The following is a 24065-nucleotide window of genomic DNA, read 5'->3' on the forward strand; positions in this document are numbered from 1 at the left end:
TATTTCCCTCTTTCCCAACACTTATAATAGTTGAGGAGCGATAATTTATTTGATAAAATTTTATCTATTATCAAAACACTAGATCAAATCTTTGAACTTTTCTTAAAAAAAATTTCAGGATAAAATATAGAGATTATATCTGGTCCACTAATAGATCCTAATATATATAAAAATGTCCGAATTGAAGGAGTATACTTTTGATGAAATCGCCTTACATAACACTCGTGATGACTTATGGATTGTCTATAACGGAAAGGTTTACGATGTGTCACCATACATAGATGAACATCCAGGTGGTGAGGAGGTCATCCTTGATGTTGCGGGTATCGACGCTACAGAAGCTTTCAACGACATCGGCCACTCTGATGATGCACATGACATCTTGAAAGGTTTACTTATCGGTACAGCCGAGGGTGCAGTGGTCCAAGAAATTGCTCCTCAAAAACACGGTGAAACTACATCCACCGTTTCTTTACCCTTGGTGGCTGTATTGGTTTTCTTAATTGCTTTTGGAGCTTACTATTATCTTCAGAATAAATAGTGAAGTGATGAGATATAAGTTTTGATCGAATGCATATTTCATATTTAATAGATCCATATTCATCGATACATTCTTTATTTGTATAGTGTACTACTGACTGTAATGAGATCTTCCGAATTTCTTTCTAAACTTGAAGTATCTTAACTAGTGTACGGTAATGGATATGACGAAAAATATAACTTATTATGAAGACCGGAATTTTGTCTAATAGCTCTTGGAATGTTTTATGAAGCTCAGCTAGAGCAAGAAATTACTAAAGAAAACTTAATTTGCTTTCTGAGTCATGAGTTTTGAAGGGAATTAAACATCTAGAGACCGCTTCTCGGAAAATTTTGAGAATATTACATAGTATTTGTCTACCCCAGAGTCCATTAATATTTTTTTAATTTGACCTTAGATATACAAAATGTCCAAACTTTCCACAAGTCAGACTTTCTTAAAAGCGATAGGAGCAAAAATTCCAATCATTCAAGCGCCAATGGCAGGGATTTCAACTCCTGAATTGTCATATGTTGTTCAAAAGACCGGAGGAATTGGCTCTATACCTTTCGGTGGAGTTGATCTAACTAAAGGGATTGGGCCGCTTGTCAAATTGATAGAAGACTTTAAGTCGTTGAGTAGTGACTCCAATATAGTCAACTTGAATTTTTTTTGTCATGATTATAAAGAACAAGCACGGCCACTGGATGAACAAAAAAAGAATTGGATCTCATTACTAGAAGAATCCTCTGGATCAGTTATTGGTGATTTGGTCAATTTCAGGAATGCAAATGTTTCGTTGACTGAAATTGAAGATCGTTATCTGGAAATTTTTAGTGAACTTCTACAGTATTTATGTGATTATAGACCAAAAATGGTCAGCTTTCATTTTGGACATCCTTCCAAGAACGCTATATCGATTCTAAAAGACAATCAAATAATGGTTTTTGTCACAGCAACTTCGGTCCTGGAAGCGAAATATTTAGTCGATTTAGGAGTTGATGGCTTGATCTTGCAGGGATTCGAGGCAGGTGGACATAGGGGAAATTTCTTAACAACCACTTTGTTAGACGAGTGTCTTTCAACATCTGCACTATTTAAACAGGTGAAGCGCCATTTAGGTCAAAACGCTGACAAGGTCCACTTGGTACCATCTGGTGGGATCGTAGATGGCGAAACTATCGCATCATATTTATCTCAAGGAGCTTCTGCAGTTCAACTTGGTACTACGTTCTTGACTGTTCCAGAGTCTAATTCATCAGATTTTATTAAAAATCGTATTTTGCAGCACAATGGCGAACCTACGATAATGACATCCCTAGTGTCAGGTAAACCAGCAAGAGCTTTAAGGACAAAATTTTTAAAAGATTTGGTTTCTTACTATGATAAAACTCCTACTATACAAACTCAGCCACCGTATGGTTGGGCTTACAGTGCTTACAAGCAATTGGCTCAAATCAAGAAGGATCCGCAGCTTGGATTTTATTTGGCGGGACAAAATTATACACTTATTGACCCCACATTAAATACTGAACAAGTCATGAAAAAGCTCTCTTCTGAAATAAACAATAAGAACTCTTCTACTTAAATATCATAATATATGGAAAGCATATTCGAAATAAATATAATTCTGAGGCTTTTTTACGATTCAGACCTTTTGATGTGAAGGAGGTGGACCTTGAGGCGGTTGAAAGTTATCTATATTAGCCCCGTTTTGTTGTCCACTATTTTCATATCCTGGAGATGGTCCGTAGTTCTGCTGCTGTTCATATGTATTCGGCACTCCATAGTTCTGCTGCTGTTCATATGCATTCGGTGCTCCGTAGTTAGGTTGCTGGTCATAGCCAACAGGTCCATTTTGTTGCGGTGGTGGCGGCCCATAAGGACCACCAGTCTGTTGCGTATTATAATATTGATTATTAGAAGGATAGACTATACGGCCCTTTCTTTTCCTTCTTCTAACAAGAAATAGTACTAGGAAAAACGCAATTGGGACAAGAAACAATAAGAAAAGAAGCCACCTCGATCCATACCAATTATTTCTGCCATAATAGTAGAATCTTTTAGATATTTCATGACCGGCAGCTAGATCTTTTACAAACATTATATCTTATTATAATTCTAATGATTAAATGGCTAGTCTAATCTAGTTTTTTAACCAAAAAGTAGATTTCTGAAGCTCGTGTTGTAAGTAGCAATTTAAAATCTGCAGTAATTAGTAGTACTACTGACCCTAAAAAAAGAGAGATTTATTAAAGCGACATTTGGTGAATGTCGACCTGTCGTCAATATATCTTGGCATATGTAAATATAGACTCTCAGCGATGAACCAGTATATATATGGAATTCTAGAATCATTGCGATCTACTTCTCTGTAATGTAGAGTGTATTTGCTTAAGGAGGCTTTAAATTATTTGGAAGTGTAGATATAGGATGACGCGGCTGCAAATAATACAAGACTATAGCCGTACCTTTAAACTCAATTATGAATTATTTCGATTTCGATATTAGTGCACTTTTTTGTTCCATTCAAGTGTTAAATTGTATTTGGAACCAAACTTCAAGTACTATTCTCTGATACTTTTTTTGCTAATTTGTAGATTTTGTAAAATATTGAAAAATGAAACTGCAACGTACATGTTAAAAGACTACAAACCTTACGAGATTAGACTAAATGTTGCAATACTGACGAGTTTCTTTGAAGTAGCGTCTCATGTGGTTACTGTCGATCTTCCACTGCTATCACCAAGAAGAGAATTTTTAATAGTGAAAACATCATCCTTGACACCAGATGCGACATTACAAACGACATGGAGACATCACGGCTGTCAGTTCGTTATCATACTATGGAGATTACAAGTTCAAAGTCGGCAATCTCCTTGCATATTCAAAAAATCTAATAGAACAGTTTCTATTAATTCAAAGTAGCTTCCCAAGAAGGAAAACGTCGAAAATGAGTTTCTACCTCATACCATCTGCTTCGTATCAAATGCAGCAGAAGATGAAGAAGCAGAAGGGGGGAAAATCCAAACACAAAAGTCACAAACACTCGCGTGCCTCGCAAAAGGAGAGTGGCTCAATATCAGAACCAACAAGTTCGAAAGCTTCACTATCTTCTGAATCTACATCATCATCAATTTCTAAGATTCCTCCTCAAGTGCCAGCAATGGAAGAACTTAATGAAGTTGGTGCGGACGAGGTGGTCAGTAATACCGACGTTGCCAGTTTACCTGCGTCTCCAGCAAGAGCATCTTCAACTTCAGCATTTAGTATTGCTAATCAGTTTTGGTCAAATACTGATAAATTGAATAGGTCCAGCTCCCAGGTTAGTGGAAAGAGTAATGACTCATTATCGATACTTTCCAATAAGTCAGCAGATACAACGAATCAGAAATTTAGAGCCAATTCAGATCAGTACTCATCGCCTAAAGATTTAAACATCAGCCCTAAAGCTTCTGACTCCAATTTGAACTTGTCTCGAAATGCCCGACAGCCATCCGTAGTGTCTACACTTTCACAGGATAGTATGAAGGAGGATAGAAGTAAATTGCGATCTCCGGCAATAAAAATCCCCTCTCTGAAAATACCCAAGTTCAATTTGATAATAGACTTGAGCGTTATAAACTCCTCACAAGGAATTAAGGAAAACTTTTATAGTCCTGCTTTTCAATTATTTCGTTATAATAGCTTTCTCGAACTATTAAACGAGCATCACAGAGATGACCCGATCAACTTTGCAACTCTAAGACTTCAATCTTTATTCAAATTCATTTTACGTCATAGAAGTTGCAAAGATTTATCTATTAGCGGCCAAACATATGATGTGAGCTATTATGAAGGGATTCTTGCCCACCAGCTAACATGTGTGAGGAGGTTTTTGCGTAATTTAATAAGGATGCAAACAGAGGATAGGCAAAAGTTGGCAGTGAAGAATTGTGAAGAACTAATAATGATAAATTTTACTAACTATGTGAGATATTTGGTTAATTTACCTGACTCCCTGGAGGTGGTGCTTGATGAGCTGGATAACATTATACGCACTCACTATCACTTTAAGCATGTTTTCAAAGTGATAGGCAATGCTCTCTACACATTGAAAAAGGTAGATACAGGAGAAGCTATATCTTCGAACTTCAAAGAAAGTTTGACCTTACAGTCTGTTACTAAGGTATCCTATGAATACATTTTGCTTGAAATGTATCTAATTCATATATTGGCTAAATTAAACAACAATTCTATTATTGGAAGCAGGATCGCGAAGCATTTGTTTGAAGTGTACGTGGAAAGGAAAAAGGCTGAAAATGATGATCTGGTCAAAGTGTTATTTTTCAATTCAAGTTTCAGTACCCAATATTCCTGGTTTCTTGCACTTACGATACCTTTTGTCCGACTCATTGAAACCGACATATACAACGAGGATAAAAATTTAATAAATGCTCCTGATGCATATGACGAAGCCGAGAAGGATGCAGAAAAGGACACTTTCTTTAAACTGGATAGGGAGCTTGCGAAAAACTATTTCAGTTTTCTTGGATTTAAAGACTATGAGCTGTATAAAAATTCAACTCCAAAAGAACTCGTTCAACTACTTCGAAATGTCGAAAGACGTTCTCCCGTAGTTGAAGGTGTAGCTAAAAAACGTCTTCCTAATCCAAATGCTACAGTTAGCTACGGGCCAAGGAACTTTGAACACTATTCTAAAAGCTTAATGCATTTGCCCTCGGAATCATTCGATCTTGTACATAGCAGAGACATTGCACTAAATGTCACCCCAAGGAGCTATAGCATTGTCTTGAAGCAGTTTTATCGAATACTACGGGTAGGTGGAATATTGGAATTTCCTTTATTCCTTCTAGGAGAAGATGCAATAACTAAGATACAAGATATGAACTCAAGCTACTTTCCTAAAAGAGCAAAATTCATGGACCTTGATTTAGCTGAAGTCTTTGATTTAGTACCAGATATACCGCAAGCTTTCCTAAGAGAGTTGTCAACTTTATTTGGCGAGGAAAACGTAAGATATGGAATGGTACTTTTAAGTTCTGTCAATGATATGAATTCTTTCTTAGAAACACAGATATGCTTTCGTTTATTTGAGATGTTGGGAAAAATCGATGAGTTTTGCTCTTCTAAAGAAGTGGTAGGGCCCAATGAAGCTGTACATTATTTATTCTATCTTACAGCTAAGAAGTGCTAGTTTATTAATTTTGGGACGGTAACATTTTTATGTTCATATATTTTATGCATATATATTTCAAAACTGTACTGTATATTTTATTGACTCATTGAAATTTTATTTGACTGTAAAAACTCATCACCACTAAAATTTGAGCATAGTTTTGGCTTACAACATAATATATGTCGATTTTATCGATCTAGATTATAACTATGTGTAAAACAGTTTACGTTATCGATGTCGAAAGTGGTAATTTGCAATCCTTGTCAAATGCATTAAAGTACATTGGAGAATATCAGATCCAATTCATTCACAATGCTTCTGAATTTGCCCAATATGAACAACAAATCGAAAAATTGTTATTTCCCGGAGTGGGAAATTATGGACATTTTGTTAAGGAGTTGAATAAAAGGGGATTAGTGGAGCCTATAAAGAGATACCTTGAAAATGGAAGATCGTTAATGGGAATTTGTGTTGGTTTACAAGCTATTTTTGCTCGAAGTGAAGAGAGTTTAGAACCCGAATATGAAGGTTTAGGTCTCTTGGACATAGATCTAACTAAATTCAATAATAAGGATCCTGTTTTTGAAGAGCTAGAACAAACTAAGTCCGTTCCTCAAATAGGATGGAATAGCGTGGATCGCATTGTTGTCGATGGAAGGTCACTCACCGACAATGAGTCATATTATGGGATTACGCTCCACAATAAATACTATTTTGTCCACTCATATGCTGCAGTCGTAGATACTGAGGCAAAAAAGGAAGTTATACAACGGGCCATCAAACAAGGTTGGAACTTTGCCTTTAGCAAGTATGGATCGGAAACCTTTTTGGCTGCAATCTCATTTAAAAACTTTTTTGCTACCCAATTTCATCCTGAAAAATCAGGAGTTGCTGGTCTTAAAGTATTGAAAAGTTTTCTCCAAGATGACAGATTGGACTCTGTTACGTCTTCGGATATTCAAATAACGAAGGGTACAGAGTCTACTGTTGGAGGATTGACAAGGAGGATTATTGCTTGTCTTGATGTCAGATCAAATGACCATGGTGATTTGGTGGTCACAAAGGGCGACCAATATAATGTAAGAGAGTCTCTAGATTCAGGTTCTGAAGCGAAAGTCAGAAATTTGGGAAAGCCCGTCGAGCTAGCTACCAAATATTATAAACAAGGAGCTGACGAGGTTACATTTTTAAACATAACATCTTTTCGTAATTCTCCAATTAAAGATCTACCTATGTTGGAAGTCTTAAGGAGAGCAGCAGAGACAATTTTTGTTCCTTTGACCGTAGGAGGAGGTATTAGAGATATGAAAGACCCAGCGACTGGTGAGATAGTTCCCGCTGTTAAAGTGGCAGATTTATATTTTAGATCTGGAGCTGACAAGGTCAGCATTGGTTCTGATGCGGTTTGCATAGCAGAAAACTACTATGCTAATGACAAAGTCAAGACGGGGAAAACATCAATTGAGACTATCTCAAAAACATTTGGAGTTCAAGCTGTTGTTATTTCCGTAGACCCCAAAAGGGTCTATATTTCGTCGCCTTCGGACACGAAAATGGAAACTATTCAAATTACAAATCCAAGTAATTATGGCCCTAATGGCGAGAAATACTGCTACTATCAAGTGACGTCTCAGGGAGGGCGGAAGGTGCATGAATTAGGAGCTGCTGAATTATGTGTTGCTTGTGAAGATTTAGGGGCAGGGGAAATTTTGTTGAACTCTATAGATCATGACGGTTCCAACAAGGGTTTTAACTTGGAGTTGTTGAGACAAATTAAGAAAAAGGTGTCTATTCCTGTGATTGCCAGTTCTGGTGCTGGTAAGCCTGACCACTTCAAAGAAGTCTTTGAATTAGAATGTGGTATAGATGCAGCCCTTGGTGCTGGTCTCTTCCATAGAGGAGAATATTCTGTGAATGACGTCAAGAGGTATTTACAATCAAAAGCCAATATGGACGTAAGACTAGATGACAATATCGAACTTTAAAAGGGTAAATGATAGAACTGTTTTTAATTAATTACTTTATATACACTCTGTAACAGAATCTAAGTTGCAATAAATTATTATATTTAGATCGCAGGATTCAAATCTACTTTGCTTCTCTAAGACTAGAACCTTTTGTTAACGCTCAAGGAAAACTTGAGGAGGATGAAAAGAAGAAGAAGTAAACTATGGATAGAAGTAGTGATGATACCAATTTTAAGGAGCTGAATTCATTCGAATTATCTTCGAGTAGATCTTCCAGTCCGAGTGATTTGTCAAGCAGCTCACCCAAAAATGGACATTTCAGCTCCTCGCCAATACTGTCTAACTTATCTCTGTTGTTTAGTAATTTGAGAGCAAACGATGGAAAGGTTTTTGATAAGGATATGGGGTCTGCTGAGAGTGATAACTCTGCAGTGAAGATCGGAAGAGCTGCGTTGAAGTTCTTGAATGATGGGAAGTCTCTGGAAGATTTAGCAATTAAGCAATCGCATATTACGAGGAGACGAAGTAGCCTGATAAAGAATAGGTTGCTGGATAAAGGTGGCAATGTTATTGAAGAAACGAATAGCGAAGTAGATAATATCTTGGAATTCAATTCTCAATTTCTTAAGAGCGTGGGCCCAATAAAGATTCCTGGAAGTTTTGTCAATGAAGGTATATCTCTTTTAAAAGTTTCTCATAAGTCAAAAAAGAGAATAAATTTAAAGTTGGATACAAAAAGCTTTAATTTTATGTGGAAAAATGCTTTTAATTCAGCTTCTATGCCAACTTCTAGTTCATTACAACGATTAATTGGATCTGCGACACCTTATCCATTAAAAAGTAAGGTGTACGTTTTTTCTGTCGATGACATACGCTCGATAATCTTTCAAAGTGATGCTGCTAATTATAGAGAGGAGCTTCATATTTCGAAAGGCTTTGAAGATCAGTGGATTACAATTGTATATTTTAATGCGAAGAAAGGAAAATTGAAGTCATTACATCTTGTGGCAGATACAGAGCATGAGTTCAGAAAACTATGTTCAATAATTCTGAGCTTGGTCAAATTGAGAGATGATTTGGCAAAGAATTTTTTTATCGATCTTAATGATATGGATGAAGATCAAAGAAACTTGATTTTTCAAAAAGCGGACGAAAATGGAGAAAAAAGTGTTAGGCAGTATTTAACATTTGATGATATTCTCAAGTATTCTAAAAGACTTCATATGAATATGAATGATAGTTACTTGAAAGAAAAATTTGATCTCGTTGCGTCTGGTAATGAAACATCTGATAAGAGCCTAGGTTTGAACTTTGAGCAATTTAAGAAGTTTGTGTCTATCCTCAAGAGGAGAGATGATATTGACGAGGTATGGTCATCTATCTGTGGCAAGAATAAAACTATGGGATATGATTTGTTTAAGCATTTCACTGCTAATATTCAAAAGGAAACTTTTTCTGAAGAGCAATTGCTGAAGTTATTCACTAAATTTTGCATGGAAAATAAGGACTACTGGAGACCAGAGAATTTTAATAATTTCTTATTGTCTAAATACTCTTCGCCTTTGCATAATCTTGGAGATGATGTTGAATATTTTAGTCATCCTTTGAATGAGTACTACATATCTTCGTCACATAATACTTATTTGACGGGCCGCCAATTTGTGGGTGAATCATCTGTCGAAGGTTATATAAAGGCGTTGCAAAGAGGCTGCAGATGTGTTGAAATTGATGTGTGGGATGGAACGGATGATATGAACAGTTCTCATCTGAGCGAGCCAGTAGTTTGCCATGGAAGGTCCTTTACTACAGCAATATTGTTTGAAAATGTCATTAAAACAATAAAAAAATATGCATTTCAAATGACACCATTTCCTTTAATCTTAAGTCTTGAAATTCATTGCTCTCCTAACAATCAACTTAAGGTCGTAAAGATATTGGAAGATATTCTAGGTGAAGCATTAATTAGTAAACCAATCGAAGATAGACCTATTTTGCCATCGCCTATGCAATTGAAACATAGGATTTTAGTAAAAGTGAAGAAAACAAGTCCCTTTATCAACTTGATTACGGAAAATGGTCTTATTTTTTCATCTAGCACTTCCACATCAACCACAACATCTTTTAGCGAAGATAACAACAGCAGTCGGAGCTCTTTCATCCAAAGAAAAACTAGAAGCACCAAAATTTTGGATGACCTCAGTAGCCTCGGCATCTACTTGCAGGGTTTGAAATTTAGGAACTTCTCCTTACCAGAATCGAAGACACATAATCACTGTTTTTCACTAGGAGAAAAATCAGTCAATGCAATGCTAAAAGATGACACGAGAAAGGCATCTATTGATAAACATAACAGGAAATACTTCATGCGAGTCTATCCTTCAAAGATACGATTGAAATCTTCGAATTTTAGCCCCATACCCTACTGGTCACATGGAGTTCAAATGGTCGCTACGAACTGGCAAACTTATGATCTTGGACAGCAATTAAACGAGTCAATGTTTCAAGGCGTTCGTGAGAATGGATTTGTGCTTAAACCTCAAGAGTTGAGAAAACCATTGATAAAGTCAGTGTCTTCACAAACCCTGCCTAAGGAAAGCATATCAACTAAACACATGTATCGCTTTAGCCTTGAAGTTATTAGTGCACATCAACTTCCTAGACCGAAAGGTTCGCTTCGGGCTATCAATCCTTTCATCACAGTGGAAATAATTGGTGCCAATAAAATCGATTGGGATTCGAATAGTTTCACACGATCGACACCGATTGTAGCAGAGAATGGCTTTAATCCCACTTGGAATGCTGTATTCAGTGGCTCTTTCCGAACCACCAATGACTTGGTTTTTTTGCGACTAATAGTAAATTCATCCTCGAGTCCATTGGAAGAAACTGACGTAAACACTATTGGGATAGAAGTTGTAAAACTATCTCAACTTAAGCAGGGTCTTCGATATCTTCCCATCAATGATCCACTAGGCGAAGCACTTCTCTATTCCTCTTTGTTCGTCAAGATCAACTATTCTATTTCGTAAATAACTGCAACTCTCTCTTGTATATATGGCAAGGTTCATAACCCATAAATTTTTTAAAAAAAAAAATATTTTAGATCATCGTGAAATTTTTTGAAAGAAGGCATAAATATAGAAATTAGCGATTAATATAATGGGAAAGATCAAAGTTTCTGAAAATAAGTCTAGGCTTCGTCACAATCCTTTATTAAGTGATGTGGCATCTCAAGGTGGAAATTTGAGAGTCACTGCTCGTGCCACGAAGGAGGACAAAAGAGAGGAAGAGGAAGGATATTTGGATGCAGTGACTTCAAGAAAGATCATACAACTAGCTAAAGAACAGCAACAGGAAATAGAGGACGAAGATGAAACAAAAAATGGTAATCATGCTAAATTTTCGCTGATATTATTATCTAATGAAGAGCAGGATGAAAATGCTGAGGACGAAGACGAAGTAGAAGAAGAAGAGTATTCAGATTTCGAGGTACAATACGACGAGGAAGATGACCAACTTGAAATCGACGAAAAAGATGCTCAATTATTTAATAAGTACTTCCAGACTCTGGGCCCCAATTTGAATGGAACATTAAACTTAGCTGACAAGATTATGGAAAAGATTCAGGAGAAGGAGCTTGCAAAAGAAACGACTGAAAAGCCAGAGGGTGCAGTATTGCTTCCTCCAAAAGTCATAGCAGCATATGAAAAAATTGGCCAAATTTTGTCCACTTATACGCATGGAAAATTACCAAAATTGTTTAAAGTATTACCATCCTTGCAAAATTGGGAGGATGTTTTGTACGTTACAAACCCAAGTTCATGGACTCCACATGCGGTCTATGAAGCTACAAAACTATTTGTGTCAAACTTACAAGCGAATGAAGCTCAAAAGTTCATCGAGCAAGTGCTCTTAGATAGATTTAGAGTTTCAATTGAAGATTCCGAGGACCATTCTGTAAATTATCACATATATCGTGCTTTGAAGAAGTCATTGTATAAGCCAGGAGCATTTTTCAAAGGTTTCTTATTGCCCTTAGTTGATTCCCACTGTTCTGTTAGAGAAGCAACAATTGCAGGTTCAGTCTTGGCGAAAGTTTCAGTGCCTGTTTTGCATTCTTCTGTTGCATTAGCTCAGTTGGCTCAGCGCCCATTCAAGCCTTCTACTACAGTGTTCATACGAGTATTGATTGAAAAGAAATATGCATTGCCTTACCAAACGTTAGATGAACTCGTGTTCTATTTTATGAGGTTCAGGAGAGCGGCTCAAGATCTGGATGCTATGATCGACGAAGACAAGAAAGAAAAACTACCAGTATTACCTATTGTCTGGCACAAAGCCTTTTTAGCATTTGCTCAACGTTATAAGAATGATATAACAGATGATCAAAGAGATTTTTTGTTAGAAACTGTTAGGCAAAGATTTCACCATGCTATTGGCCCTGAAATAAGAAGAGAATTATTAGCGGGAGCACCAAGATTGACAGCTCAGCCAATTAAAGAAGCAGCAATGATAGATGCATTTGTTTAGTTTAATTAAAATTATGACCTTCATTTAATAAATGGCATACTGAAATGCAAGGACAGTCACCCCTTTCATGTAGTTTATATAAAGTAGTTAAAAATATTACGGAGTTTCATCATTCCTGTGCTTCGCATCGTCGCATAACTTTTCAAAGTTTACAGCCAATGAATAATAACTCTGAGTGACTGCAATAATTGTTAATGCAGACCAGCAGCCGATCCAAAGTCCATCTAAGGAGCCTTTAATTGGCGAATAAAATGCAAGATACAAGGCTAATGGAACACCAACAACGTAGTAGGAAAGGAAATTAACAATACCTCCTATTTTAGTTTGACCTTGACCCCTTAAGCAACCCGCTGATACCGCGTTCATAGTGTCACATACTTGCATAGAGGCAATTAACCACATTACCTTATCAACAATTTTCAAAACATTCTCATCGTTGGTATAAAGATGAGCTATCTGACTTCGAAAAATGAATAATATAAAAAAATCCATAAAAGCAACGCAAATACCAAAACCTAGAGCAGCTTGAGTAGCTTTCCTCGCAGAATCAGCCAAACCAGCACCCAAATAATTAGCTATTCTCGTAGACGCAGCAATACTAATTGCAAACGGAATCTGATACATCATTGAAGCAACGTTAGTTCCAATCGATTGCGCAGCAACTTCCAATGTTCCTAGATATGCTGCTAAAAGAGTCAAGATTTCGAAGGCGAGAAATTCGGCTTCTAGCATGACTAATCCTGGAATAGCCAAAGTAATCAACTTTCCCCAAGACGAAAATGCATCTTCAATATTAAGACCATTCCAGCATTCCATCGGATGTATATTTGCTGGTGTTGATTCTGGTTTCACAAAATATATAGTGCAAACAAGTAGTCCAAATGCCATAATCCAGAAGTTGATTGAGACTGCAATAGGAGCACCTAGGTAACCAATATGCTTTACAAATAAAAGAGTCATGACCGCATTTAAAGGAGCCGTTACCAAAAGAACATAAGTCGAGATATGATATACTCCTTGTGCTTGCAAAAATCTCTTACCGGTTTCAAAGAGGATATACGCCGGAATCCCAGGTGCAATAAATTTCAAGTACACCGCAGAAAGCCTTGCAGTTTCCTCCTCTGGAACTAAGAACATAATGATTGAAGTTCCAAAAAATATCCATGCAATAATGATAGGAATCATGACCACTGAAATTAATGCTGTACATTTTTGAAAATACGAGCCGACTAATTTATATTTCCCAGCACCAAACGCTTGTGGGCATAAAGTATCTAGAGCAGTTGCAAGTCCCTGGATTGTAGCATAACCAGTCATGTTAACCGTCATTGCGCCGATTGAAACAGCAGCTAATTCAGTAGGACCAATATGACCAACAGCAAAAACTGAGACTGTAGGAAATGATATTTCTAAAAGGAAGGTAGCGACCAAGGGAATTGAAGATTTCATCAACCACTTGAGTTCAGCTAATTTGCTCGATGTAATACGTTTATCAATAATAGCATGTTCAAAATTTTCAACGATGCCTTCGTCCGTTCCTCCGTATGGGATATGGTTACTCTCTAAAAGTTGTCTCTCATCTTCGAGTATTTCTCTTGAATACCTACGAGTACTACCTTTGCTAACGGCCGGCTCTATCAGCGATGTACTTTCGTTTGCACCATTATCCCCAGTTTCGATAGAAGTATTTTTTTTTGGTTCAACGAAATCTTCAGGTAGGAAAAGACCTGCCTTTCCCATAGATCCATAAACCACGGAAGCACGCCTTCGCGAAGTTGTATGGGTAAATTGATGCTTGCCATTATAAGACATGACCGTTAAATTGTAAGAGCTTTGTAATAGCTCACTCAAAGATAGTAAATTAAAAAGAAAGAATATGCTTTGGTCCTTGAATTTCACTTCTTATCAGTTTTCATTACGGTTTCTACACGATAAATATTATTACAAGCCCTCAAGAAGATTATATAACTCGTTAAAAACCTAACATGGGTATTCTATATAGCTATTTCCATTAATATTGTCAGTCAGTTACAGGTCATTTATGTTTGAAAGTAATTGAGCTAGGCATCTTTTGGTAGCAACATCATCTTGCAAAATCATGGAGAAAGTACCATCTCGTAAAGGTTCTGGCAAGATGTTTGATAAAGCTTTTCTGGCTTCTAAGTTATCAGATAATCTCATATAGCAGCGTACCACATGCTTAAGTAGTCTTCCAGAGCTACTGGTCGAAGTCTGGTGGGTTTGAGAGTTTGTACTAGCGCTCAACTGTTCGATCATTTTTGCTAAGACAGATGCAACAGTATGAAATCTTTCATAAGTTGTACAAATATAAGACAACCCTTGATCGTCTAAAAGAATTTTTTGTAGAGTGAATATAGCGACCGTCTTTGATAATTCGGAAGAAATCTCCATTATATTCAAGCAAAGAGGCACAATTTCTGTTGTGAGTAAGAAGTTAATAACTTCAGGAGTATCATTTTTGACCAACGCACCAATCACCCCTAAGCTTGTTAAGCGTAAATACTCGAATGATCTTTGCCTAGCATTGGTTGAAAGGAAGGGATATAAATATAGAGGCAAATTTGTACTCAAAAAGAGACCTCTCGTTTGAGCATTCGAAGCCACACATTGAAGCAAAGCTAATGCATTGCAGACTCGATTTGACATTGAAGCTGTCAAGACCGGTGGGTCTAAGTAAGGATAAACAGATATGATTTCTTCCAATAAAACTGTCATCACACCGAATGAATTCCATAGCACTAACGCTAAATCATCATATTGTTCTCTTTTCTTGCCTAATTCCAACAAAGCTCTTTCTCTATTAGTCCCATTCACCAACTCCGAGATCCACTGATATATTTGCTCATCGTTCAATGCCTTGTTTCCAGAGGGTGCCTTATCATCTTGTGCTTGTAATTGCCCATGTCCTTGCAGTTGTGGAACGTGACTATTAGGACCCTGTATATTTTGCTTTCCAGCCATAGTACTATACATTTCCACCAATTTGCAATTATGCAAGATATGACCTGAATTTCGTGGTCCAAAGTCCTAATTTATGAATTTGAAAGGTTCAGAAGAGGACAAAAATTAGAGGACAAAAAAAAAACAAATCGACCCCGGTGAGGATCGAACTCACGATCTTGAGATTAACAGTCTCACGCCTTAGCCAGCTTGGCCACGGAGTCGCTTTTTTAAGAGCAACCGCTCAGCACGTTTTTCATTACAATTCTTTTCATTGCAAGTCTTGACCAAATATTACAAGATTAACGTTTAAATTTACTGCTATAACACTTTTATATTAAAACCAAACATGGCAAACGAATTCAAACTACATAACTTTTTAGCTGTCTATTTCATCGTACTTTTCAAGTCTATCTTCCCACTTATCTTCGTCAAGAATTTTAACACCTCCACTAACAGAAAATTGACCCCCTGCACCTATCAACTCAATGTCGTAATTTTTGGTGGCTGTATTGACTATTCTGGTGGGTGTTTCCACATCATCATCCAAGGGACCTAATCCTGGCGCATATGTGTCACCAAATCCCCATGCATAGACCATTCCATCATCTGTAACTGCAAATGAGTGATGTGATCCTGCTCCAATTGCTTTCATTTTTACACCGTTGTCTTCTTTTGATCCAAATTGAAGTTTCGTCGGAACCGGAACAGACCTTGGATTTCCATGGGCATCCTTATACGTACCTTCCGGTAGTTTGTTTTTTGCGATTCCAACCTCTTTCATGTCATACCTACCCCAAGCTAATACTTCACCAGATTTAGTGAGTGCCAAAGTGTGGTGCTCTCCAGCTGCAATCTGTGTAATATCTTTTTGGGACAAAATCGAAATCTTAGTGGGTTTAGTTATTAAAGAACCGTCCTCTAATTCACCATTGGAATCTGTTAAGGCACACTGGCCATACTGGTTCAATCCCCACGCATACACATTATCAGCATGATCGATCGCAAAACAATGAAAATCACCGCTAGCTATATATTTTATATTATACAAGCCAAATTGCTGTGGCTCAAGGGCCCGATATCTATGCCTTTCTAATATGCGTCTGCCCAATTGAAACTGCTGTCCATTTCCCCATGCAAAAACAATTCCCTTCTTATCTAATGCCAAGATGTGGTCCTTCCCACCTGCAAGCTGGATGATATTTTGCAACTGGGTGATTTTTAAAGGAGTTTTTTGTAATTTTATTTCATCTCTCAAGAAGCCTAACAAACCCTCATTGCAACGAAAACAACCCCAAGCATATACATCTCCATTATCATATAACACGGCACTCAAGTTATCTGTGGCAGTCAACTGAACAATTTTTGATCCCTTGATATTAGACAAACCTTCAACTTTTCCTGGGGTCGATTCTGCTTCGTTCAAATCACCATCTTCATCATCTTCAGATTCATTAGCATCGATATCTTTTAATCCTTCTTTGGCGTTTGAGGTATTTCTACCCAAGACTCCACTATCATTTCCTCCCCATGACCAAACATTATTTGCAGAATCTAAGGCGAGGGTATGCATTCCCCCAACAGCAAAATCAACTATATGGTGGCCATTCAAAAATTCGCTTGTGAGGAATTTGTTTAACCTTGGCCTCTTTACTTCCTTTGTGCTCGCCGAGGGCCCAAGTCCTAGCTCACACATCGATCCGGTACCCCAGACAAAGATATCGAGTGGAACAGTCCTCACTGTTGGAGTACCATTGATATCAGGCAATTTCGAATATGAATGTAAAATAAAGGATGAGGTCGCAGCCTTCGATTTCAATTTCTTAACCCCATTTTCACGGTTATTAGAAACCTTACGTTTCCTCTCCAATGCAACCATATTTAGTGTTCTTTGCGAATTGGTTTCCTAGGGGAAAATAAAAGGTGAAGATGAATAACAGAATAAATGGGCTCTGGATCGACGTGACATGAGTGAAGTACGAGATGGGACGAGTTGCTTCAGTCTGCGCGACATTAGTCGACATTTCACGATGTCGTACTCAGCACAAAATGTCAACAAGCGTGCAGCAAGAACTCAGAACATAGAACAGTAATGATAATATCATGATTTTTCAGTTCTTTTATATGATGCCATAAAAAATTAGTGAAGTCGTATAATCTTTATACATCTGTCATATCAAAGCCAATCTCAGGGCAATTTTTAATTAGATCTCAAATTGAGTATGCAAGAAATGCAATTACAAAAATTAATTGTTTGAAGCTCTGTAGGTTAAAATTAGATCTTTATTTGAAGAGATTGGTCACAGAGACAAAATAAAGTGTTTCGGTGGCTTGAGAGACAAAACAAAAAGTACCACTAGCCAAACTTCCTTCAATTAGGGTGGAGAATCGAACAGTTCTAAATGCACTTAATGGTATCAAAGTGTAGCTCATTTGTGATGGCGAAAATGTGTTCACAATAGGAGTCGAAACCCATTCTTACATTCACCCGACGCATTTCATGAAGCACACTCATCATTTCAGGTAAGTTTTATGTTCGGTTTGCTTTTGCTTTGCTTCACCCGAGATCTTTTTTTAAGTTAGCTGCAAAATTCATTTTGCTCATAGGAATAAAATCTAACAGTAATACTATAGCTTCCATAGCAGACTCCAATAAACATTTATGCTACGTCTTTCTTATTATTATTGAGTTTGATATTTTTTTAGAGACTTGAAGAAAAGAAGGAATTTCTTGCGGAAAATGCTGTGATATTATTTCCTTAATATATAGTATTCTAAATTGTAATTAGTTCAAGGGGTTACCTTTGGGCGCGACATAGCCCTGTTTTCTGTGGCCCCATTTGCTCTTTGTCTCAACAAAAAATCTTGCAGAATTTTGCAAAAGATATCCAAAAGATCCAACTGCTCTGAAAAACGACATTGCTGCAACAACCCACAAAATGCATGCTAAATAGATGTTCTTTCCTGTGTCACCTGGTTCGTATACCTGCAACATTGTCATAATGAAAATTAGGTTTGCTATCATCCAAATCAAAACGACCTTTGTACGAACATCCTTTGCATAATCTTCGCCATGCATTGGTTCGGGTGCCTTGTGGGAAGCCAAAACTTTTTTATTCGAACGTTTTGATCTGATATTATATAATGTTTCGAGATATACTTCATCGATATTGACATCAACAACGACAGCCTCAAACTCACCTTCCTCGTTCTTTTCAATGATATATTGGTTACTTTTGTCATCCTGTGGATTATTGTCGCCCTTGGTACCCCAAGACACATCATGAGTATTACAAAATGCAAAGATTTGCAATGTGCAAGTGTAGGAGGGTATCATCAAAAAGTACTGAACAGAGCAGGTAACCATATGCCATGGATCCAAATAAAGCACAGACATCAATGTGTAGAGTCCATAGGTCGACAATAAGGATACAACAATACTAACGAAAACATAGGTCGAATCTTCACCCATACCAAATGCACGAATGGTACTAAAAACAAAATAGAAACCGACGATTAAAGCATAAAGTGCGCATACTGTAAGTAATATGATTAGCGTTTTGAATATTGTTTTAGATGCTTGAGGTCTGTTTCCAATTGAAGTGATGAACAATGAAGTCAAGACACAAATACATAAGTAGTTGAATAGTGTGAAGATCCAAAACCCACCATTGTGTCCAATATGTTTAGTCGACACCAACGAACCCGTTAAGAAGTAAAACGTCAAATAAAAGTTGCTTAACGAAAAGAAAGAGAACAATAACGTGAAACTTTGGTATATGAATTCAACGTGAAGCCAGAATTTTCTTGAGAGTGAATGATCTGTAGCCCATATCTTCTTGCAGTGACTTAATGCATACAACGCTGCAAAGAAAGCACCATTAATCCAGCGTCTTCTCTGAGAAAGGAACTCTGAAATTGATTCTGGAACATCCGTTTCGCCAGTGGCCAGTTTTACAAACTTCAATACCCAGTTTTCATTTCTTTTAGCTACCAATTCCCAACAGAGTATACGATCTTCAGCTAAGTACATATTAGCCTCGAAAAAATTTGTTTTGCTATTGTTTGACACTGAATCTTGATGTTTACATAATAAGTCTTCTCCTCTGAAATATGAGGCCAAAGGTCCGGTTCCATCATCGTGGTTCTTTAGAGCAATGTATCTGTAGGCAGATAATGCACCTGGTAAAACAGATATGTAACCGAAAAGAGATTCAAGTGGCTTGTCTAAGATGTTGGACATTTTATATTCAAAATTTTGAGATGCCACTAACGGATTACTTAAGTTGGACCATCCTTTTCCTTTTATAGCCTGAATTTCTCCTGCAGCTCCTGCAACATTTGAATCTCTATCAAAAGCTTTCCACAAATTGTAGACGGCATGATGGTGTGGTTTGGTACCCACGTCTAATAAGACAACGACATTTGGGTCTAAAATTGGACAAAATGCATTAAAGAGCCATCTATGAGAATTAATCTTCTTTTGATTTCTCTCTTTTAAACAAAACAAGACTTGAACAGGCGCTAGACTTTTTTCATCGCCTTTAAACTTGAGGTTTTCATCAATTGAAATCTGTGTAGTATACTCGAATAAATGTGCGTTGACTTTCTTATTGTTAACGTATGGTCGAGCCAAATTATCTTGGTAGCAACCAGTTGCAGTTAAAAGTTGTAATACTGACTCGTTAACTCGATTTCTTCCGTCAGCCACTATGATCACCTGAATCTTTTTCCAGGAGTCTTTGCCCCATACAGATGACTTGTGTCTCGAGCATAAATGTGCAACATTCTTCATTACACCATGCATAGTTCTTGCAAAAGAATACTCATCCTCGTTATACATTGTCACACATATAACGATTTCTGTCTCTCTCCCATATTTGGAAGCTCTAAGAGTAAATCCATCCGGCACAAAATCATCTGGCTCCGAAGTACATGCTGTATATGTCATATGTGTGAACTCGCCAAAGGGCGACTCTGTCCTGGTTAATACTTTCTTTAGTTCCTCTGGGATGGGGTTTTCCAATACTAAATTTCCCGAATTTCCATCAACTAATCTAATCTTACGTTTGGTAACAGTTTTATCTTTTCCGGGTATATAACCATGATTGATATTATCCATCATATTACGGTCAATGGATGATCCAAAATAATCGCTACCAGGATGGCTCCCAGTGGTAAATGAAGGACCACTGTAGGCAGTTGTCTCAGAATATACTGATTGCTCTTCAAGTTCGTGAGCCTTTTGGTATCCATTGTAGTCGAAACTGTCATCCTTCTCATCACTTATGGTTTGCTGATCATAATCATTAGGGTTTGCCTCAGCAAAGGTCTCTGGGGAAAAAATTGGCTGCGGTGGCTCAAGAAACCGTTCGCTTTTTGATGAACTATTTCCAAATTGAGATCTCCTTGGCGAACCCTTATAGGTGAAATCATCTTCAATGCTTTCATGCTCAGCTCCAATTGTCAATGGAATTTCTTTCTGGCGTGGCGGAGATTCTTTAGATGTAAACTGAGCTCGGGGTGTGCCATTGCCATATTTGAGGTTAGGTGCATTATCAAATATTGAGGTATTCAAGTTAGAGCTGCCCCTCGCTTGTAAGCTTCTAGCAAATATATCTGGAGATTTTCTTTGTTGATTTTGTAGGGACTGTGGAAATGCCATAAACTCTTTACTCTCATCATCAGATTCATATTCTTCGTCATGTTTTTTACCGTACTTTCTTGGGGAATACCTATCTGTAAATGCTGCATGAGGAACTGAAGGTGGATCCCGAAAGGGACTTTCGCTATCATCGAAGGGGTTTGACATCCTGTAACTAAATAACCTTATCAATAAAAGTTCAATAAGAGCAAGGTTCAAGGTTTTATACGTTCAACGGTTTTCTCTTATTAAGCTGTTTTAGTTGTTTCCTCTTTCAAAATATTTACTGTTTACAATTGTTCCATTTTGGGTATATTATTTTTTCTCTATTATCAGCGGTTTGTAGAAGCGACTACTTCTGCGACAGCCTTGGTCATGGTTGCAGGATATCAATATCTTACGTAAGAGCTGACTTTGGACTCAAGTTTCAATTGACTAAGCCTTTTTTATTATAAGAGACAACTGTTGTTACCTTATTGCTTTGATAGATTAACGGACCTTGAAAAGTACATATTATTTTTCTGAGTTAGTAACTTTCCTAGCTTGATTACAACTTTGGAAGTTTGAAACCTAACATGAATGGTATTTGCTAGCTGTATCCTTCTTTCTTATTCTTCATAAGTTATCTTTTTACACTTTCCAATAAGCTCACCCCTCTTGAAATGCGGTTTGGAACAGACTGTAAAGCTTTACTCCTAAGTAATAGTGACCGAGCTTGCTATACTTCTATGCTAAGAAATATGAGATTACATTTCTCTCACATTGCACTCCAGAAGTTATTACTAGTAATTCATATTTCTGCATATACAAAAAAACTTAATCGGTATTTCGAGAAAAATGGACCCGTTCTCGATAAAGACCCCTTAACTTCTTCTAATATAGGACGATATTCAATGGATAAGTAATTGACGTGATGGAACAGCTGAATCACAATTTAACTGATGACCCGACTTTTGATGAGTTTCTTGATACAAGAAATGGCAGTAGTCGAGGTAACTTTTTATACACGCATTCTAATAACTCGTCATCAACCACCGTTCATTATCCACATCCCACAAGTACTGCGCTGCAGATATCTAGCGTCGGGTTTAATAACTTGAAGAAAATGAGTACAAATAATTCGCAGATTTCTACAGCTAGCTCCGTAGTGAAAATAAATCCTTTGACCAAATTGTTTACGAGAAGTCAAGATATTAATCAAGGAAGTGACGATTCATCAAGTGCTACTTATAACGAGGACGATTCTTCGTCTGATTTGATAACTATTGAACTGAAGAAATCAAGCGGGCCTAACAAGTTTAAATTATCAAAGGGTACCAAAAATAAGCTCAAATTTTCCACAAAAAACGGGCAGACAAAGCCTGATTTACGAATACAAACAGGGTCAAGCTTGAGAGCGCCAAGGAAAATATTCAGCACCTCTGGTCAACCTTCTGATTCTCCAGAAACACCTACTTCGACCACAAGAAAGAGCTCTATAAGCTCGCCTGTTTCCACATTTCACAGCTTGTTTCACAGATCTCGCAGCTTATCCCAGTCATCTGGAGATGGGAATTCCCCAAAAAGAAACCAGGATGAAATCAATCTGCAAAAAATTGCAAATAATAATAGAAATACCCTTACCCTTTCGTCTAACAGCTCAAATTCCTATATCACTGACGTCAAGCTTGCAATGATATATAATTTTACAAGCCCAGGATATTCCGTTGAGCTCTCAGACAGCATGGGAGTAGACCATAATTCGTTGGGAGATATTCACAAAAAACTTATGGTACCAACGGATCAGTACGTTTTGAACAAATTGCATAAAAACCTGTCTCAAGTTACTGGCCTCGGAATTGTAAACGGTGGCTCTGAACATATGTTAGATTTTGGTAAAGAGAATGCAAAGTTTTATAATAATTTGCTTCACATACTTAGACCTATGTTCTATCCGAAGCACAATAGAAAGCTTCCATATGGTTCACAACACCCTTATTTAGGGATGACGATAGAAGAAATTTCGAACTACATAAAAAGATATCAGATTGATGAAAAACATATACGACAGACTCTGCTGCAGAACGCCTTAAAGAAAACAAGGAGCAGGCTGTCAAATGCATTATCTAAGGCTCCAAATTCTAAGTCTTCGAGTTCTTTGACGTTAGAAGATACTGTTGATAACGACTTAAAGTTCAGAGAGACCTCGCAAGATTTATTGTCATTCTTCACCCGATGTATGGTTTGGTTGCTGGAAAGCTTTAAGATGCACGACTCGAGTGAAATAGGTCCATTATCTCAGATAACTAGGGAGTGGATGAAGGTTGCAAGCTTGTGGGAGTATTTCAATCAGAAGGTGCGCTTCAATATCATTTGTATGTTTCATCCTTTCCAAGTGTATCTTAGAAAATTAAGCATTGATACGAAACAGAGAACGGGTATCGAAATAGAAAATATCATGCTCTTGGCTTTTCGGGATACCGTACTTATGCCCTGGTTGTTCGAACGTAGAAAACTTTTTTCAAAAGAAACTTTAAGGGATATAAAATCAACAGATCTTTCCGATTCTATTAAAGATTTAAAAACAGAAGAAGAAGCAATTTTGAAATCGTCTCAGAGTCAATTGCTCAGAACCTTAATATCTTGCTTTGGAACTGTTTACTCTTATGCTCAAGCAGATTCTGGTAACTCTGATGGAGAGCAACATTTAAGAGATAGATTATTTGATGAAACCTTTACACGATTGACTAATATATACTAGCACACACCTATCAATCAACCAAGCATGATTTTTACGAACTTTATAGCATATTAATTATAAATATATTAAGATTTTCACAAATTAAATTGTATAGAATATGGAATATAGATACTTTACCTAAAAAGTTTTGCTGGGTCTTCGATACGAACATTGCAATATATGGGAGCCCAACATAAGATCTGTGATCTTCGAGACAACAATAGCGCCTTCCCCAAATGCTGTCAATTTTAGGTCGCATGATTAGTGGGGAAAATCAGCCGCGCACATCAACTAGATTTCAATCGACCTAGGCTTTGGCTCTTCTTACACTGAAGCCCATAATTGACCCTCAGAGAATCCTCCCTTACTGAACGAATTCACGAACAGCTTGGACCTCTTCAGGCACGTTCTCACTTTAGGCTTGGAATCCTCAGTCTTTTTAACCCATTTCGTAAATTTCGCAACTAAAGTACTACGAACGGTCATCATAATAAAGAATTCCGAAGTCACACTGAATGTGGAAGAACACCACGTAGCCTAATGTT

General features: G+C 37.3%; 12 protein-coding genes across 12 annotated transcripts; 7 read left to right on the forward strand and 5 right to left on the reverse strand.

Moving 5' to 3' along the window:
- Positions 1 to 172: 172 nt before the first annotated feature.
- CYB5 (Cyb5p) lies at positions 173 to 541 on the forward strand (the record flags this gene model as incomplete). Its single annotated transcript, XM_062953284.1, has 1 exon — positions 173 to 541. The coding sequence occupies one exon, from the start codon at positions 173 to 175 to the stop codon at positions 539 to 541; it is 369 nt and encodes a 122-aa protein (XP_062810102.1).
- Positions 542 to 947: 406 nt separating this feature from the next.
- Positions 948 to 2108, forward strand: PRCAT00003363001 (putative nitronate monooxygenase; the record flags this gene model as incomplete). The annotated part of the gene is made up of 1 exon (XM_062953285.1): positions 948 to 2108. The coding sequence occupies one exon, from the start codon at positions 948 to 950 to the stop codon at positions 2106 to 2108; it is 1161 nt and encodes a 386-aa protein (XP_062810103.1).
- A 60-nt stretch (positions 2109 to 2168) lies between these two features.
- Positions 2169 to 2624, reverse strand: PRCAT00003364001 (resistance to Congo red protein; the record flags this gene model as incomplete). Its single annotated transcript, XM_062953286.1, has 1 exon — positions 2169 to 2624. The coding sequence occupies one exon, from the start codon at positions 2622 to 2624 to the stop codon at positions 2169 to 2171; it is 456 nt and encodes a 151-aa protein (XP_062810104.1).
- Positions 2625 to 3473: 849 nt separating this feature from the next.
- PRCAT00003365001 (uncharacterized protein) lies at positions 3474 to 5717 on the forward strand (the record flags this gene model as incomplete). Its single annotated transcript, XM_062953287.1, has 1 exon — positions 3474 to 5717. The coding sequence occupies one exon, from the start codon at positions 3474 to 3476 to the stop codon at positions 5715 to 5717; it is 2244 nt and encodes a 747-aa protein (XP_062810105.1).
- Positions 5718 to 5908: 191 nt separating this feature from the next.
- HIS7 (imidazoleglycerol-phosphate synthase) lies at positions 5909 to 7684 on the forward strand (the record flags this gene model as incomplete). Its single annotated transcript, XM_062953289.1, has 1 exon — positions 5909 to 7684. The coding sequence occupies one exon, from the start codon at positions 5909 to 5911 to the stop codon at positions 7682 to 7684; it is 1776 nt and encodes a 591-aa protein (XP_062810106.1).
- Positions 7685 to 7869: 185 nt separating this feature from the next.
- Positions 7870 to 10695, forward strand: PLC1 (phosphatidylinositol phospholipase C; the record flags this gene model as incomplete). The annotated part of the gene is made up of 1 exon (XM_062953290.1): positions 7870 to 10695. The coding sequence occupies one exon, from the start codon at positions 7870 to 7872 to the stop codon at positions 10693 to 10695; it is 2826 nt and encodes a 941-aa protein (XP_062810107.1).
- A 130-nt stretch (positions 10696 to 10825) lies between these two features.
- On the forward strand, positions 10826 to 12196 carry ENP1 (snoRNA-binding rRNA-processing protein; the record flags this gene model as incomplete). The annotated part of the gene is made up of 1 exon (XM_062953291.1): positions 10826 to 12196. The coding sequence occupies one exon, from the start codon at positions 10826 to 10828 to the stop codon at positions 12194 to 12196; it is 1371 nt and encodes a 456-aa protein (XP_062810108.1).
- Positions 12197 to 12292: 96 nt separating this feature from the next.
- PRCAT00003369001 (uncharacterized protein) lies at positions 12293 to 14008 on the reverse strand (the record flags this gene model as incomplete). The annotated part of the gene is made up of 1 exon (XM_062953292.1): positions 12293 to 14008. One exon carries the CDS (start codon positions 14006 to 14008, stop codon positions 12293 to 12295), a length of 1716 nt encoding a protein of 571 aa, XP_062810109.1.
- Positions 14009 to 14224: 216 nt separating this feature from the next.
- PRCAT00003370001 (CCR4-NOT core subunit) lies at positions 14225 to 15190 on the reverse strand (the record flags this gene model as incomplete). The annotated part of the gene is made up of 1 exon (XM_062953293.1): positions 14225 to 15190. The coding sequence occupies one exon, from the start codon at positions 15188 to 15190 to the stop codon at positions 14225 to 14227; it is 966 nt and encodes a 321-aa protein (XP_062810110.1).
- Positions 15191 to 15536: 346 nt separating this feature from the next.
- Positions 15537 to 17036, reverse strand: PRCAT00003371001 (Ran guanyl-nucleotide exchange factor; the record flags this gene model as incomplete). Its single annotated transcript, XM_062953294.1, has 1 exon — positions 15537 to 17036. One exon carries the CDS (start codon positions 17034 to 17036, stop codon positions 15537 to 15539), a length of 1500 nt encoding a protein of 499 aa, XP_062810111.1.
- A 906-nt stretch (positions 17037 to 17942) lies between these two features.
- Positions 17943 to 20969, reverse strand: CHS1 (chitin synthase; the record flags this gene model as incomplete). Its single annotated transcript, XM_062953295.1, has 1 exon — positions 17943 to 20969. The coding sequence occupies one exon, from the start codon at positions 20967 to 20969 to the stop codon at positions 17943 to 17945; it is 3027 nt and encodes a 1008-aa protein (XP_062810112.1).
- A 745-nt stretch (positions 20970 to 21714) lies between these two features.
- On the forward strand, positions 21715 to 23541 carry PRCAT00003373001 (uncharacterized protein; the record flags this gene model as incomplete). The annotated part of the gene is made up of 1 exon (XM_062953296.1): positions 21715 to 23541. The coding sequence occupies one exon, from the start codon at positions 21715 to 21717 to the stop codon at positions 23539 to 23541; it is 1827 nt and encodes a 608-aa protein (XP_062810113.1).
- Between the last annotated feature and the right edge of the window lie 524 nt (positions 23542 to 24065).

Source organism: Priceomyces carsonii (genome assembly GCF_900007245.1).
Source record: "Priceomyces carsonii strain CBS4050 genome assembly, scaffold: Debaryomyces_carsonii_scaffold_3, whole genome shotgun sequence".
In the NCBI taxonomy this organism is placed as follows: Eukaryota; Fungi; Ascomycota; class Pichiomycetes; order Serinales; family Debaryomycetaceae; genus Priceomyces; species Priceomyces carsonii.